Source organism: Rattus norvegicus, chromosome 17, assembly GCF_036323735.1.
Source record: "Rattus norvegicus strain BN/NHsdMcwi chromosome 17, GRCr8, whole genome shotgun sequence".
NCBI classification, from domain to species: Eukaryota; Metazoa; Chordata; class Mammalia; order Rodentia; family Muridae; genus Rattus; species Rattus norvegicus.
This window is the reverse complement of record NC_086035.1, coordinates 47,824,751-47,843,124: the sequence shown is the minus strand read 5'-3', so window position 1 is coordinate 47,843,124 and position 18,374 is coordinate 47,824,751. Positions and strand designations below refer to the sequence as shown.

The 18,374-nt window shown below is 41.2% G+C and overlaps 1 protein-coding gene across 1 annotated transcript; it reads right to left on the bottom strand.

Annotated features, from left to right (window-relative positions):
- Nucleotides 1-10,779: 10,779 nt before the first annotated feature.
- Nucleotides 10,780-12,297, bottom strand: Nkapl (NFKB activating protein-like). Its single transcript, NM_001029913.1, is given in 1 exon segment — nucleotides 10,780-12,297. A coding segment is annotated over 1 exon segment (1,188 nt). The 5' UTR covers nucleotides 12,255-12,297; the 3' UTR covers nucleotides 10,780-11,066.
- Nucleotides 12,298-18,374: the final 6,077 nt, after the last annotated feature.

Sequence of the window (18,374 nt, the reverse complement as noted above, 5' to 3'; positions counted from 1 at the left end):
AGAAACAAGGCATTACAATGGTTTGTGTGCAGATTAACTCAGAACAAACAAATCATTTGTTTAAGTCCTTCCCATAGTGTCTAACACTATGTCCCCTATCATCCTCCCTTCCCCTATAATTCCCTTGTTAGCCATTTACTTTGATAAATAGACTTCAGTTTAAGGTTCATCTCCAATCATTTGAGTGAGACTCACAATAGGACTTCATGTAGCTGAAAAGACTAAAATTCACATGGTAGGAACAGATGTCAAATCTTCCTTTAAAGGTTCAAAACCCATAAATATTTCTGGGTCCATTCAAAACTTCATAAAGGAGCTTAGCAGTGAGATAAAAAATTGGGATCAAATTCTACAGAAGCCTGCCATACCCAGCTGTATGTTCAATTGCCTGAGAATTGCAAATTTTTGTTCCCAGTTTGTCTGATTGTCAGTTACTGCTTCCAAGCAGACTCCTCTTTCCAGGTTAGAGAAAGAAACCCAATAATTTCTCAGCCTGCTGACAGAATTGGGCCTTGCAGGTTAACAGTCCTGGTAAATGGTTTAAAGTCTCCTAGTTTCTGGTTACCAGAAAGTCATTGACATCCTGTTGCAACATGTTCCCTTACAATATTGTGGCTTTTAAATCTTAATCCGGAGACATGGTCCAGATGTTAAGAGCACTTGCTGCTCTTCTAGAGGACCCAGTTCACAACAGTTAGGTTGTCAGATTATAACAGTCTATAACTCCAGCTGCAGGGCATCTAGTGGTTCTTCTTATCTTCAGCACACACACACACACACACACACACACACACACACACACACACACACATACACATACACACACACACACACACACGTTAGAAAGAAAATTGACATCTCATCTTGATCCTTCTCTCCATTGAGTTGTAAACTGTTAGTTAAGTCTGGTGGTTCTGAGCATTCAAAGATGAAAGGATTCTCCAATTCTAGTAATAAAAACCTGAGGAACTCTAGGGAATGTGGTTCATCAGACTGTACTGGCTGAAAAGAGCAGATTATATAGCTAGCAAAATATCAAGAATTGCCTGCAGGTCTTCTATAAATGCGTTCATGAGACTGGGGCTTCAATATTAGTAATATTATTGGCAATACATGAGTATATTACTGGTAAGTCTTATTTCAGAAAATAACCTAAAAAAATCCTGAATTATCAGAAAATTTGAATTACCAGACAGATTGCTTTTCTGTCCCCATTGAGCTTTAGTTAGCTCTTGAGATCCTTGGACCTCAGAATGTATTTCAGTTGCAACTTCACCAGGCCATACCAGGCAGAACTTTCTTTCAAAATGAATTACCAGGAGTAGTCTGGAGTAGTTCTTAACCTGTGGGTCATGACCCCTGTGACAAACTTTTGTGTTCTAAATATTTACATTATGGTTTGTAACATTAGCAAAACTACAGTTATGAAGTCGCAATGAAAATAATTTTATGGCCAGGGATTACCACAACATGAGGAACTGTATTAAAGGGTCATAGCACTAGGAAGGTTGAGAACCACTGTTCTTGAGGAACCTGTTGTTGTTAGTCTTCTGGAAAAAAAATGGTTAGCAGTACCTAGTGGTATCTGGGAATTTGGAATATAGAGGAATCTGTGAGTCAATCAGCTTCCAAGGCAACTAGAGGTTTGAGTTTTCTTCCTTTCTGGCCTTGTTTCACATCTGCCTGCCCCTTTCATGACTGGCTTTACAGTAGACTTGCTGAAGATCTTTAAAATTGGTTATTTGTTATATATGTATAGGTGTTTTATCTGCATGTCTGTCTGTGTATTACTTGCTGCCAGGTCCTCGTGGAGGCCAGGAGAAGGCATCAGATTCCCTGAGATAAGCCACCACGTAGGTGCTATGAATCCAACTTGGGAGGAACAGCCAGTGCTCTTAACCACTGAGCCACCTGGCCCTGTGTTGAAGATCTTTTAAAGCCTTATTGTTATTTCCTTTTTGGAAGACAATGGAGATCTGACTCTTACTGAGTTGTTACACACTGTCCACTGACAGAGAGGGCTCAGGCCCGCACTCTTCCCTACTTTTCTAATTTCTTCCTAATGTCAGAGATGCTTTGCAAAACAGATCTTTCTCACCATCATGAGTTTCCAGGGCTTCAGGGTCCATATTGGCAATTTCTGATACAACTCATAGAATTGTTTCAAGAATTTGCATGGTCTCCACTGGATTTTTGTTGTACTGTCAGAACTATGTGCACTCCTAGATTTGAGACCCCATTGTAAAGCCATTGAGGATCCACCTCCAATATCTTTCCAGAAGTTGTTGTACTGTCAGAACTATGTGCACTCCTAGATTTGAGACCCCATTGTAAAGCCATTGAGGATCCACCTCCAATATCTTTCCAGAAGTTGTTGTACTGTCAGAACTATGTGCACTCCTAGATTTGAGACCCCATTGTAAAGCCATTGAGGATCCACCTCCAATATCTTTCCAGAAGTTGCTGCCTAAGTAGATTTGAATTTCAGTTGTCTTTGTATCTGATGGCTGGAGAAAGGGTCCTGGTACCACTTTCCTCCTCCGGCCTCACACAGTACCAGCCTCCTCAAGCCTGGTAAAGAGGATAGACAGTACCTGAGTGCCAACCAGTTAGGTAAAAAGTAATAAAAATGGAGCTTAGGATTCAGCCTCTCTTGGGGGATCATTCCAGTAAGATGGTCCTGTATCTTTCCAACTTGGGATGTCAAAGGTAGAAAGGGGAGTGCGGGCCTAGCAGTACCCCAGTGGCTGTTCGTCTTGTCTCGCGCACTCACACGTGTCTGATTCCTCTTCTCTGCCTTATCTGGGGAGCCCTACCCCCAAATCTTCTACCTGACGAATGCCACATAGTCCTTGGCAAAATTATAGGTTCAACTTCCTCCCTCCGGGTAAGAACCTGCTCCACAAAGGCCTAGGATTCCTGGAATGCCTCTCCTTGCAAATGAGGTATTCCCAGACCTTTAAGTCTCACTCTAAGAAGAACTTCTTATCACTCTCCAAAGTTCATGAATATAGCCCTTGATTCACACCAAATAAGGTGTATGCACACAAGCTGTTTCACTGAATCAGTGGACATCATACAAGAGAGCTGTTTCATCGAATATCTTCTAATAGAGCTGTAACAGTAAAATCATGGAGAATGCCTTCAACACTCTGCTCCTCCCCCCGCCCCCCCCCCAGTGCTCCCAGCTGGACCAGGATCCTGCAGAACCCACCTTTTATCTTTTTCCAGCTCCATGTGCAACATTGTCTGAACATCTGAGGGAGGAAGTAGAACTCAGAACCACATGGAGAATTCTCAAAAAGCTAAAAATCTCCCAGGTACTCCACCACAATGCCAATCACACCACCACCCTACAGTAATGTTTTCTGTTCTCTTTACTTTTATAATATGGCAGTCACACACACGTGAGTGCACGCGCGCGCGCGCGCGCGCGCGTGCGTGCACACTCACACACACACACCCATGTGTATTTATGTGTGTATACATATTGAGAAAAGAGGTGAGCCTCATATGTTGTTCCTCAGGAGCTTCTCACTTTGTTCTTAGAAACACGTTCTGTAACTTTCTAAAGTCCCAAGGCTTGCTCATTAAGCTGGGCAGCCTGGCAGGGAGCCTCGGGGATCTGCCTCCTTAGTGCTGGGATTCAAAAGTACACCCCCATGTCTGGCTTCATGCCACTTTTAGGGTTGAATTCAGGTCCTTATGCTTTGGCAGCAAATAGTTCAGCTGAACTCTAGCCCCCATTTCTCTGAATTTTGAAAAACTATTTTAGTAAACCAATATGCATTTCTGACCCAAAGAGGAAGTAGTAAAATAAGAATTGGGGAACACTTCCCATATAAAACAGAAATAAATACATTGTCAACCCAAGCTTCCCATTAATGGTAAAGTATTAAAAGCACCTCCATAAAGATCTAGCTGAAATTGTTGGACTACACAGGGGTTTTATTTTGTTCTCCAAAGCCTCACATGTTGAAGGCTTTATATTCAGTCTGCACTGTTATTGGGTTGTGTGAAAACTTTCATGAAGGGCCTATTGGAAGAAAGCCAGGTCACCAGGGCTTGCATGCTCTTGAGGAAATACTAAGCTCATTTTTATTCCCTAGCTACTATGAAGTGGAACATACTTCTGACACCTGTCCCCTGTCATTTACCTATCACAGTGTAAAGTCTCTGAAAGTAAACCTGAATGAATGCAGCTTTCCTACTTGAGGTTGACTTAGACATTTTTGTCACAGCCATGCAAATCTAACTAGGACAGAGAATTAGTGCTGAGGTGTGGGTTGCTGTGACTGCTCCTGAAGGTGGGGTGCAGAAGCCTTCGGAACTGGTTTGTGGAAGGAAAGGAGCAGGAATAAGTTTGGAAAAGCAGGCTCTCTTATGATGTCTTGTTGTTGTAAAAATATAAAAAATAAAAAAAGTATCATTGTCTTTTATCCCGCTTGGTCCGCACCACAGTGCCCCAAGATATCTGCTAGATATCTTGGCGGAAACACATCCCAGCCACACACTTTCCTACACTCAAACCATCACATAAAAGAACACACAACACAATAATCTTAGATCCAATTGATAAGATATAATTGCCCACTTAAACATACAAAGCCCAGTACCATCCATCCCTTAGGAACATTGATAACAACCTGTAAATACACAGAACAGAATCTTAACATCACCTGCCATGGCTTCTCCCCTCTTTCCTGTCTCTCCTTTCTCCTCTAGTCTCCTCCTCTTCCTTCAAACTTCTCTCCTGCCCATCCTTCCTTCTCCTCCAATGATAGGCCTCCTTCTATCCTGTACCTGCCCCTCACCTGTACTTTACAAATTCAATGGGGAAAAGGTTCTGGAAAAGTCACCTGATTCCTGAGTACTTGACTAGGCAGCTGTCCTTGGGGCAATGGAATTAGCATCAAAATAGAGATAACTTCAGGGCAAACCACAACAATGTCTGCCTGCCACAGTCTTAAAACAAGAATTTTTGCCAATCTGGGCCAGCAGGATGGCTCAGGGGGAAAAGGCACTTGTTGCCCACCTGACAGAACTGAATTTAATACTTGAAATCCACTTTTGGAAGGAAAAACAAAACACAGACAAAACAAAACAAAACTAAACTAAAACTTACATGCACCTGGAAAATAAATAAGTGTACAAAATAAAAAGGAATTTTTCCAAATCTGCTCTTTGGAGAAGTTGTGACCCTTTGCTTTCTGAATGCTAGAATTGCATGTGTGTACTACCACGCCCAATTCTTAGCAATCACTTAATAGTTAGGATCAGAAATAGCTTTCTTATTGTTACAGTTACTTCAAAATATTTTTTGTGTGTATTCCTGCATGTATGTGTGCACCATGTTTGTGTCTGGTGCCTGCAGAGGACAGAAGATGACACTAGATCTCCTTAACTAGGAGTACAGGCAGCCATCCATGTGGGTATTGGGAACTAACTCCAGGTCCTCTGAAAGAACAGATAGTATCCTTAATCACAGAGCTATTTCTACAACACTATGATATATATCTATATAGAGAGAGAAAGAGAGAAAGGAAGGAAGGAAGGGAGGAGAAGGTTTTAAATTAGCTAAAAATAAATTAGCTCAAAACTCAGCGACAGGATCTGACTCAGGAAGATTGGTTGTTAAAAATACAGGAGAACTGGTACAGACTCATTGATGCTTCGCTTATCATTGAGTAAATGAGTAATGGGTTCTGTTCTGCCCCATGTTGTTTGTTTAAGCCCCATTTTGCCTTCCAGCCATTGCGTCCTGCAGAGAGCATTCGGGCAGATGCAGATGCTTCATCAACTCTGACAAACATTTACCTTGACCTGACGAGAGTTAACAATGAGGACCTGAGGACCAGACCCTTCTCCTGATTTAGTAGCTCTGTTCCAGGAACCAGGGAGCTGTAAAACCTTTTGCTGTCCCCTTATCTCCTGGAGCCATAAAACAACCAGACAATCCTGTAACTTGTGGTATCTTTGAAATTTCCCTTTGACATCCCCCCATCTCCTAGGGCTCACAGCCTCTTCCTTTAAAAGGCCCTTCTCCCAGCCACTCTGGGTCGACACCACTGTCTCCTGTGTGAGAAACCTCACCTTTTGTGTATTACATTCAAGATCGGTCTCTTGTGTGTCTGGGGTCTGAGACTACTTGAGGGAGGGTCTCCCTACAGAGATCTTTCAGAAGGAAGGAAGGAAGGAAGAAAGGAAGGAAGGAAGGAAGGAAGGAAGGAAGGAAGGAAGAAGTTAGGTAGCAGCGGTACATGCTTTTAGTGCCAGCACTTAGGAGGCAGATGGAGATAGATCCCTAAGTTGGAGGTCAACCTCTTCTATAGAGTGAGTTACAGGACAGCCAGGGTCACACAGAGAAATGCCTGCCTGGAAAAACGCTCAAACTAAACCAAACCAAACACACACACACACACACACACACACACACACACACACACACACACACACACACAGCTACCACAAACAATACTTATTTTAGGACCTCTTTATGTGAGATTTTCATATTTTATGAAGTATTATATTTTTGTAAACTCATACAAAATGGCCAATGAGAAAATTATGCTTCGAAAATGAAGAATGGTAAGTTAATTAGTAGCTACAGCAACTCTGTGATTAACTTTCTCCACACCAACTAAACTCCATTTAATTCTTGAGAGTTGATTAACTTCCTGTATCAGTGGAGTTTACTAATTGTGGATTGATGTCTATATACAGGTAAGGGCAGACACAAGATAAAGCAAGGACTGTGATTGGACAGTGAAAAAGTAGGGTGGGCACAGAGTTTTGTATAGAGGAGAGAGAGAAGAGAAGGGAGAGGAAGCAAGACTGAGAAAGTTAAGGACAACCCAGATCTGTTTGGCCTTAAATGGCCTCAGGTAGCTATGAATATTTTATAAGGGATGGATTATTACAGGACAATTTGTCTTATCTAGGTGGGCAGTTTATATCAATATCAATTTATTTGTAGATGTTTATTGTGGGGTGAGAACTTACTGATATCAATCTGATTGATAAATTACAAGCTTCTAGAGTTTTGATTTTACCAGGTTACTGGAAGTTGTTACTATAACCACAGAGGGGCAGATGCTGGGAATGTGAGCGGAGTTCACAGCAGAGAGTCAAAAGTGGGTGGTGCCATTGTGGGGCTAGTTATCCATGGAGGTGGAGAGACTTCTGGGGACAGAGAGTAGCGGAGGTAGCATGGCATGGTGCCTGGTGCCCCACTTCTTTTTCTATTATTTACTGCTACAGCTAACCTGATTTTAAAGTCAAGCTTATCATTCATGCCTATAAACCCTTGAGTTGGAGGCTAGCCTGGGTTATATAACAAAACCTTGCCTCAAAAAGGGGCGGGAGGTGCATGCATGCGTGTGTAGATGGGAGGTGATTCTACTGATTTCTTCAAATGTTAGAATTTGTCTTATTTTTATTCTACAATGTACATTATTCTGTGAAAAATCACTTCAAATAAAAGCGGATTTCTTTTTATATCATAGCCTCCTGAGGGAAATGGGATATACAATCAAATTGCACATCTCTTTTAAGGCAGATGTACCAGCTAGGTTACTCTTTGATGGCAGCATCTCATGGTGAGTGAGCTGTACAAGAGAACCACTGTACACACTGAGAAGCTGGGGTTGCTCAGATAGCCCCTGTCTTAGGGTTTTACTGCTGTGAACAGACACCATGACCTAGGCAACTCTTATAAGGACAACATTTAATTGGGGCTGGCTTACATGATCATCAAGGTGGGAACATGGTGGCATCCAGGCAGACATGGTGCAGGAGGAGCTGAGAGTTTTACATCTTCATCTGAAGGCTGCTAGCAGAATACTGACTTCCAGGCAGCTAGGACTAGGGTATTAAAGCCCACTCTCACAGTGACACATCTACTCCAACAAGGCCACACGTCCAAATAGTGCCACTTCCTGGGCCAAGCATATTCAAACCATCACAGTCCCTTTTCTCAAGTGAGAAAGACAAAGGTCAGAACACCAAGTAAAAAAGAAAAGAAATGTTTGCAAAACAATTATAAGAAGTTAACTTTTTATTACTTGAAGAGTTTTTACGATAACAAGAACAACATTCCCCAAATAAAACAGCCAAACACTAGTGTGAATGCTTCCCATTAAATAACTGCAAGGTCAGAAATAGCGAAAGAGATGTCTCCCCCTTAAAAAGGGAAAATAAGGGGTTGGGGATTTAGCTCAGTGGTAGAGCACTTGCCTAGCAAGCGCAAGGCCCTGGGTTCGGTCCCCAGCTCCGAAAAAAAAAGGGGGGAAAAATAAAAAGCCACTGTCATGAACCAGAAAACAAAGACATAAAGCATTTTGAGAAATTCGAGTGCTGTTGGTGCTGTGGTCTGTGACCAGGTAAATCATAGTAGAAAAGACCACAGGAGTACCTACTCCAACTAAAGCATGGACCTTAAGTTTGACCTTTAGCTTTTCACTAGCAGTTGTCCCAAAAAAGCCAATTTCTTACTTATAGCCATTTTTCCCATAGTCTGCTACAAGTTGTAATTATTTATCCTTTTTTCAAATTTAACCACAGTAGATCATGAATTCTATGGTGGCAGTGGCTAAGGGCAACTTACAGATTTATCCACTTATTTACAACATTCAGAACACTGTTTTCCTCTCTGTCCAATAAATATTATACAGAGAAAATACCTTTCAAGGCTGGTGCTCACAACCCCTTCCGACAGCCTCCAGTCCTTGCCCTTGCCCTGGGCCACCAACCTGCTGTCTCTCCATCAGAGCTTCTCTTTATCCCCATCTCATAAATCAACACATCTCTTTGGCTGGAGTTAATTTCTAATGACATTAAGTCATTATATGCAATAACACTTAAATACAATGAAAAAATAAAAACATCAAAATTAGGTTTATATTTTATCAACAGGAACATTTCCAAGATGTACTGTTAACTGAAAAAATAAAGTGTCTACCACTCTATATAGTAAGGCATGGTTTCTAAAAGATGGAATATGCAAAACAAGCTCAGCTTCCACCAGTTTTCCTCAACAGCCCTTGGAAAGACCTAAAGCAAGGAATAACACTCAATGAAGGTGTCCTTTTATCTCATCTCACTGGGAAGCTCACTGTGAGGTCTTCCTTGGAAATGAGATCTCAGACACATGCTCTGCAACCATCGAATCCCCTGTATCTTCCCATGTATTTTTTTATTTCTAGGTGGCTCTAATCTACCCTTTGGAAAACTTAAGCACCCTGGATCATCTTCTTTTCTCTCTTGATTTATGGATAAACCCTGTGTCCATTTCAAACAGGATTCATACAATAAAGTCAAGATTTTCTTTACAAAAGTGTCATGAACAGATGCATTTTAAAATTCAAAACTTTAACAGGCATTTGTTGGTTTTCTATCTTCTCTACCCAACATATGTTCAGAGAAGCACACCTATTTATGTAACTTCCTCACTGTCCTTACCTGAAGTGTCTGTGAGTAAGCTATTCTGTTCACCAGGCAACAGCACTTATTTTAAAGTGAAAATTTGTTAAGAACACCAAGTCAGAAATATTCTTTCTGGAAGTGACCTTGGAAGACCTACAGATAAGGCACTGTGGTTGAGGAGCCTGGAATACACAGCTCATGGTGTGCACACAGCTTGTGGTGTGCCTACTGGGTGGTGGTAGCTGAGGGCAGGTGCTCTGGAGACAGTGTACCCAGGAAACACTTTTGTCGCTGTGGTGAAACAGATGGAAAGCAGGACATGGCACTGAAATGGTGGGAATAGGAAATTTTGCAGAGCGATTATAGTCTGCTTGAAGTTGGGATATGACTGGAAAAGGTGGTTTTTTTGCTTTGGAAAATGGGGAGGCTGCCAGTGAGCTCTTCTCTCCTCTATCAGGGGAAGTAACTATGGTTAATGAAGAACCTTCAGAAAATCTAGTGCTTCTCAGAGAATCTTGTTTTAAAAATTCTTCACTGATAAAATGACATTAAATACTTCACCAGTACTCAGTGGAGAAACATATGAGAAAAGAATCTGGAAACGAATGACACCCTAAGTAAACTACTGTAATCCAACTTACTTCGGTATGATTGTTTTTAGTGGTGGATAAAACTTTCAGTAATATAGGCGGGGAAGAAACTATTCTCAAGTACTGCCTCTGGGAGGGAATACCTTGATTTCTTAATGATTGCAGATAAACACAAGAATGTACATATTAACAGATTATCAGAATATTGTTATTAGACTTGTATACCATTGGCATTTGCATAGATGCATCTCATTTGGGTGAAACCTGTAATCTCCCCATTGCAATAAGTAGGAATAGAGGAAAGTGTGGCACAGGGTCAGATGAAGAGCAATACTATCTCAATTTTACAATGAACAGCACTTGGTGCTATTTTCATCTTATGAAATAGCATTGGTTCAAAGTGAAAAATGCCCAACCCCTTCAAAAAGAAATGTTTGTTCAAAAGATTTGGCAGCTCTTTTGTTCTATGAGGGAAAACACTTTAAAGAAAATGAGCCATGGAAAATGATGGGGAAAAAGTCCAAGTTGTGTTAACATTATGCTAGAAACAGTTTCCCAGACTCTTCAGTTATAAAATTCAATCTGTTTAACCAAGTCTGTTAACTACAGCCAGAAGAACACTGCCCATTGAATCCAATTAGTTCCAAATGGTTTCAACTTCTCGGGTATTGTTCTTACATTCTTTTTTAAATGACTCCAAAAAGTAAAATCCTCCTGGGAGGTTAGGAGGGGGGTCACAGTAGCAGAGGGGGACTAGGCACTCGAGTTTAGTAGCACTAACTTTTATTTTCCAAAACACAAACTTGTATATGAACAAAAACCACAGGATACAGAAGACACTGTTTTTAAAGGGAGGTAAATCATGGACTGAAGTGACATTTACCTTTTTAGTCATTCTCCTGCAATGTTTGTAAAACTTTCTAATGACATCTTAAGATGTGCTTTCTACTAAAACAGTAGGTACGATAGTACCTAATGGTTTTACCATTTACTATTACTTTGGTCATACAAAGCCTTTGTTGTTAAATGTCCCGCAGTGAAACAAAAAAGTTGTCACTTGTCATCTTTCCCTTTTGTCTTTCTGTATACCATTTCTCGAAAGCTGGCTAGGATCTTATTCTCTCTCTTCCGCCTCTCTTCTTGGTTAAAGGATGCCAGGGCTCGTTTCTCATCCGCACTGTAAATCTGGTTCTCTTTTCGCAGTCTTACAGCCTCCATTCGGCGATGCCTGCTACCACTCATGACATAACCTGAACATTCAAATGAGGCAATCTCTTCACTTGTCAACCCAATTTCACCTCTTCGTGGGATACGCTTCCCAGCTTTTACATATTCAGCCATTGCTGCACCTTCACCTGGAAGTAGAGCGTGGCCATAATTCAAAGGTTTCTCATCTTGTGAGGTATGTGTAACAGGTGCTTCTGGACCTATTAAATCTGTGCTATCTGCACTCATCGACTGTTCCATCCACACATCTTCCGGCAATTCCCTTCCTGAAGCTTTGCAGCTTATGCCATTGTATTCTTTTTTGGTTCTCTTTTTCTTCTTGAGTTCTTTCGCCCGATGTTTCTTTTTCTTCTCTTTCTTCTTGATTTTAACTTTGTTTTTATCACTATCAGAGCTGGAATGAATGTCTGAGTCTGAATTGCTGTCATATTTTTTATGCTTCTTTTTGGAAGGCTTTTTCTTTCTTTTTTTCTTTGTTGAATGACTGGTCTTGGTCCTTTTTTCTTCGTTGGTTAAATCTGAACTGCTGCTCTTCTGATTCTTCACCTCATCTTCAGCTGGTGTATGTTCATCAGAATCTGGCTCAGGAATCTTGGGTGACAGTCCCCATACTTCAGGCGCTCCCAGTTCTCCAATCCTCTCCCTTTCCTTCAGCCTCCTTTGCCTATAGCTCTCCTCCTTTTCCTTCTCCTGGTCCTCAGACCACGAACAGTCTCCCGCATAGTTATGGTGGTAACGGTATCCACCACAGATGGGAGAGGACGATGAGGCAAGAGTACGGATTCCCAGCGATAGCGGTCGTTCTCCAGATCTGGGGCGGCTGACCGGATGCAGCGGCCGGACGCCGTCCGCACCCCGCGGAGGCTGGAGCCCCTCAGGCCCGCTGAGGTGAGAGCAAAAACCCCGAGAGAATCGACTAGTCTGCAACACCGACGGTGGGCTCTCCGAGCCTCGTCGTCGTTTCTGAGAGCCCAGAGTGTCCTCATTAGGGCGGGATCCTGGTACAGGCGACATGGACTGCCTTCAATCAACCAACACGGCGGTTATTCCAGAAGTCACAACACGGAGAGCACGCAGCTCCCGTACACCCGGCATATTGCGCAGGCGCACTAGGAACAGGTGTGCTGTAGTTCGTCAATTCCAGCACGTGGCCTTGTACAGTCCTAGTCTGTACCAGGGCTCCGAGCCTCTGACAGAAGCGGAAATAGCGGAGGGCTGGAGAGCCCTCTTCAACCTCTGGGATATGGACATTCACTTAACTTTTCACCATTTACATTTCCTACATTATCATTAATGAGTCCTTCTTCTGTGCGTGCGTGCGTGCGTGTGCGCGTGTGTGTGTGCGTGTATGTATGTGTGTATGTGTGTATGTGTGTATGTGTGTATGAATGTATTGCTGTGCTTTTTTGTTCTTTCGAGACAGGGTTTCTCTGTGTAGCCCTAGCAGTCTGTCCTGGAACTCCCTCTGTAGACCAGGCTGGCCTGGAACTCAAGGATCCACAGGCCTCTGCGTCCACAGTACTGAGGTTAAATGCATTGGCTACCACCTAAAGTATATTTGCTTATTTTTTTTAAGTGGGGCATATGCAGCCCCATCTGGCTTAGAACTTGCTAGGCAAGCAAAAGATGATTCTGAACCCTTAATCCTCAAGTGTCAAGATGAAAGGTTTTCATAAGCAGACTGGTGATGGATAAGAAAACTTAACTCTGGACCCGCACGCCTTTAAATAACTGTTGATATTTGCCCTAAAATTTCCATGAGTTCCTAGCAGCTTGCATCCTTCACAAAATGATGCTACTGCTGTGAGATAAGAATGAAAGAATGGGGCGCCTGATACGAGATAATTGGCTTTTGTAAGCCTCTTATCCCTGTGGGAAAGGGGACAAGCAGTTTTCTCTATCACTGTGTAAGGAAATAAGAGATAGTTAGGGGAGCAAAGCAAATTTCTCACACAGTAATTGTCATGTTTCCCAACTTAATCATAATGCTGCATCCATCTTGCTATTGGTAAGAGTGAATTCATTGATTTTAATCTAAATTTTGGTTGAGTCTATTAGTCTTCCTTAGTGGAGTCGAACTCTGGAACACAGCCATCTCTTCCCTTAGATTTTTGTTAGCTCTTTTCTTAGATTCTTACCACCATGTGGCTCTCCATTCCCTTTTCATTCCTGCCTCCACCTTTTCTGCTTAGTTCGTGAAGGATTCCTATTACCCGTGCTCTTTTGACTTCCTGCCTCAATGGGACTTGTCAGCTGCCCGGTGCTGCAGATCTACAATCCCAGCAACTAAGAAAACTCATGCAACCTCAGGAGATTTCCACGTCAAAAAGTGGAAGAGTGTTGGGGGTACTGCTTAGGTAGAGTATGCCTAGTCAAAGGCTGGTGACTTAACAAAAATCCTGTTTCTTCCTGTTGGAAGCAAAACCCAAATTACTTCTGGGTAAATTTGAGTTTAAGTTTCTGAACTAAGTGAATTCCAGAGTCTTATTTAACTTAGGTTCACAGACTTCTGCTCCAGAAACATAGATGTATTAATTTACAAGGTTTCTCTTTAAGGACATTTCTTCAGAAATCAGTCACTTGTAATTATCTTCTGAAGGAACTTTACATTCCATAATTTAAAACAGCAAACTTTCACGTAAGAAAATATTTCCCTAATCTGAAAATGGAAACAGGCAGGGCTCATCTGAGAAACTCAGTCAAAATTGTGAAATGATAGTTTGCTGAAGCTGTGCCCATTTTTGTTTGTTTTTTAAAAAGGGGTTTTATTTTTATGTATCTGTGTGAGTATATACCATTTGTATATACAGAAGAGGATGTTGGAGGCCCAATAACTGCAGTTACAGGTAGTTGTAAGTTGCCTGATGTGGGTGCTGGGAGCCAAACTCAGATTTTTCGGAAGAGCAGCAAGTACTCTTAACTGCTAAGCCATTACTTCAGCCCTGTAGTTTCACTTTATTGTTGTTGAGACTTCTAAAGTCTCAGGTAACCCAGACTGACTTCAGAATCACCAGGCTGAACTCATGATCCTTCAACCTCTACCTCTCAGGTGTTTGGATTATAAGCATGGCACCACGCTTGGCTCTGATACTAGGACTCCTAAACCATAAAATGATATGAAATCAAACAGGGCATACTGCTCTAATAATATCTTACATTTGAAACAAAATTTTTAAAAATCTAGACTCAGGGGCTAGAGAGTGGTTCAGTGTTTAAGAATACTGGTTGTTCTCCCAGATGACTGGAGTTCAGTTCCTAACACTCACATGATCCCTTACAGTGACCTGTAATTCCATTACAGGAAATCCAGTGACCCTTCCTGACCTCTGTGGGCATCAGCTATGCACTTGGTACCCGAGTATACCTGTAGCCAAAAACCCATGAACATAATATACTAATGATTGTAAAACTTAAAAACAATCAAGAACCCATTTAATGATCAAGAGCTGCATACAATCACTTTAGTATATAACAGTTTCTCTGCCTGTACCTCTGTATATGACCTTCATGGTTGTTCTTTCAAATTCATATATTGAACTCTTTTAATCAATCAATATATTGGTGTTAGGAGGTGGGACCGTTTGGAAGTTATTAGGATGAGGGCTTCATAGTTGGGATCAGTGCTGTTTTAAAAGAATTCCCAGGGAAGCCAGAAGAAACTACACTCTGCCCACATTTCTGACTCTAGAGGAAACCACCTAATGCCATCTGGGACCATGGTGCACAGGGGCTCCTGGAAAAGGAATCACAGGCCCTCCTGGTTGCCACCTTCATGGAGAGCTCAAAAGCAGCCCCCCATGAACAACTTGAGCTGCAGGACCACAGATAAGACCAACTTTTCTGCTCCAAGCAACCTGCCTGGTGGACTCAGGACACAGGCCCACAGGAAGAGCTGAAGACCAGTAGACAGGAAAGACTACATGCCTGAAAACAGAACACTCTATTCCCATAACTGGCTGAAAGAAAACAAGAAAACAGGTCGACAGCACTCCTGACACACAGGCCTATAGAACGGTCTAGCCACTGTCAGAAATAGCAGAACAACGTAACACTAGAGACAACCTGATGCGTGGCAAGCTCAGGAATCCAAGCAACAGAAACCAAGACGACATGGCATCATCAGAGCCTAATTCTCCCAGCAAAGCAAACACTGAATATCCGAACACACCAGAAAAGCAAGAGCTAGATTTAAAATCACATTTGATCATGATGCTGGAGGACTTCAAGAAAGACGTGAAGAACTCCCTTCATGAGAAACGCAGGAAAACATAAATAAACAAGTAGAAGCCTACAGACAGGGATCACAAAAATCCCTGAAAGAATTCAAGGAAAACACAATCAAACAGTTGAAGGAATTAAAAATGGAAATAGAAGCAATCAAGAAAGAACACATGGAAACAACCCTGGATATAGAAAACCAAAAGAAGAGACAAGTAGCCATAGATACGAGCTTCACCAACAGAATACAAGAGATGGAAGAGAGAATCTCAGGAGCAGAAGATTCCATAGAAATCATCGACTCAACTGTCAAAGATAATGTAAAGCGGGAAAAAGCTACTGGTCCAAAACATACAGGAAATCCAGGACTCAATGAGAAGATCAAACCTAAGGATAATAGGTATAGAAGAGAGTGAAGACTCTCAGCTCAAAGGACCAGTAAATATCTTCAACAAAATCATAGAAGAAAACTTCCCTAACCTAAAAAAAGAGATACCCATAGGCATACAAAAAGCCTACAGAACACCAAATAGATTGGACCAGAAAAGAAACACCTCCCGACACATAACAGTCAAAACACCAAATGCACAAAATAAAGAAAGAATATTAAAAGCAGTAAGGGAAAAAGGTCAAGTAACATGTAAAGACAGACCTATCAGAATCACACCAGACTTTTCGCCAGAGACTATGAAAGCCAGAAGATCCTGGACAGATGTCATACAGACCCTAAGAGAACACAAATGCCAGCCCAGGTTACTATATCCTGCAAAACTCTCAATTAACATAGATGGAGAAACCAAGATATTCCATGACAAAACCAAATTTACACAATATCTTTCTACAAATCCAGCACTACAAAGGATAATAAATGGTAAAGCCCAACATAAGGAGGCAAGCTATACCCTAGAAAAAGCAAGAAACTAATCGTGTTGCAACAACACAAAGAGAAGAAAAGCACACAAACATAATCTCACATCCAAATATGAATATGACAGGAAGCAATAATCACTATTCCTTAATACCTCTCAACATCAATGGTCTCAACTCCCCAATAAAAAAGACATAGATTAACAAACTGGATATGCAATGAGGACCCTGCATTGTGCTGCCTACAGGAAACACACCTCAGAAACAAAGACAGACACTACCTCAGAGTGAAAGGCTGGAAAACAACTTTCCAAGCAAATGGTCTGAAGAAGCAAGCTGGAATAGCCATTCTAATATCGAATAAAATTGATTTTCAACAAAAAGATATCAAAAAAGAAAAGGATATCATCAAAGGAAAAATCTACCAAGATGAACCCTCAATCGTAAATATCTATGCTCCGAATACAAGGGCACCTACATACATAAAAGAAACCTTACTAAAGCTCAAAACACACATTGCACCTCACACAATAATAGTAGGAGATTTCAACACCCCACTCTCATCAATGGACAGATCATAGAAACAGAAATTAAACAGAGAAGTAGACAGACTAAGAGAAGTCATGAACCAAATGGCCTTAACAGATATGGATAGAACATTCTATCCTAAAACAAAAGGATATAACTTCCTCTCAGCACCTCATGGTACTTTCTCCAAAACTGACCATATACTTGGTCATAAAACAGGCCTCAACAGATACAGAAAGAGAGAAATAATCCCATGCGTCCTATCAGACCACCACAGACTAAAGCTGGTCTTCAATAACAATAAGGGAAGAAAGCCCACATATACATGGAAGTAGAACAATGCTCTACTCAATGATAACCTGGTCAAGGAAGAAATAAAGAAAGAAATTAAACACTTTTTAGAATTTAACGAAAAGGAAGATACTACATACCCAAACTTATGGGACACAATGAAAGCTGTGCTAAGAGAAAAACTCATAGCTCTGAGTGCCTGAGGAAAGAAACAGGAGAGAGCATATATCAGCAGCTTGACAGCACATCTAAAAGCTCTAGATCCAAAAGAAGCAAATACACCCAGGAAGAGTAGAAGGCTGGAAATAATCAAACTCAGAGCTGAAATCAACCAAGTAGAAACAAAAAGGATCATACAAAGAATCAAAAGAAACAAAACAGTTGGTTCTTTGAGAAAATCATCAAAATAGATAAGATAAGGGTTTACTTAGCCAGACTAATGAGAGGACATAAGAGTCTGTACAAATTAGCAAAATCAGAAAGGAAAAGGGAGATAACTACAGAATCAGAGGACATTCAAAAAATCATCAGATCCTACTACAAAAGCCTATATTCAACAAAACTTGAAAATCTGCAGGAAATGGACAATTTTTTAGACAGATACCTGGTACCGAAGTTAAATCAGGAAGAGGTAAACCATTTAAAGAACCCCATAACTCCTAACGAAATAGAAGCAGTCATTAAAGGTCTCCCAACCAAAAAGAGTCCAGGTCCAGATGGGTTCAGTGCAGAATTCTATCAGACCTTCATAGAAGACCTCATACCAATACATCCAAACTATTCCTCAAAATTGAAACAGATGGAGCATACTGAATTCCTTCTATGAATCCATAATTACTCTTATACCTTAATCACACAAAGACCCAACAAAGAAAGAGAACTTCAGACCAATTTCCCTTATGAATATCGACGCAAAAATACTCAATAAAATTCTGGCACACCGAATCCAAGAGCACATCAAAACAGTCATCCACCATGATCAAGTAGGCTTCATCCCAGGCATGCAGGGATGGTTTAATATACGGAAAACAATCACCGTGATCCATTATATAAACAAACTGAAAGAACAAACCACACGATCATTTCATTAGATGCTGAGAAAGCATTTGACAAAATTCAACACCCCTTCATGATAAAAGTCCTGGAAAGAATAGGAATTCAAGGCCCATACCTAAACATAGTAAAAGCCATATGCAGCAAACCAGTAGCTAACATTAAAGTAAATGGAGA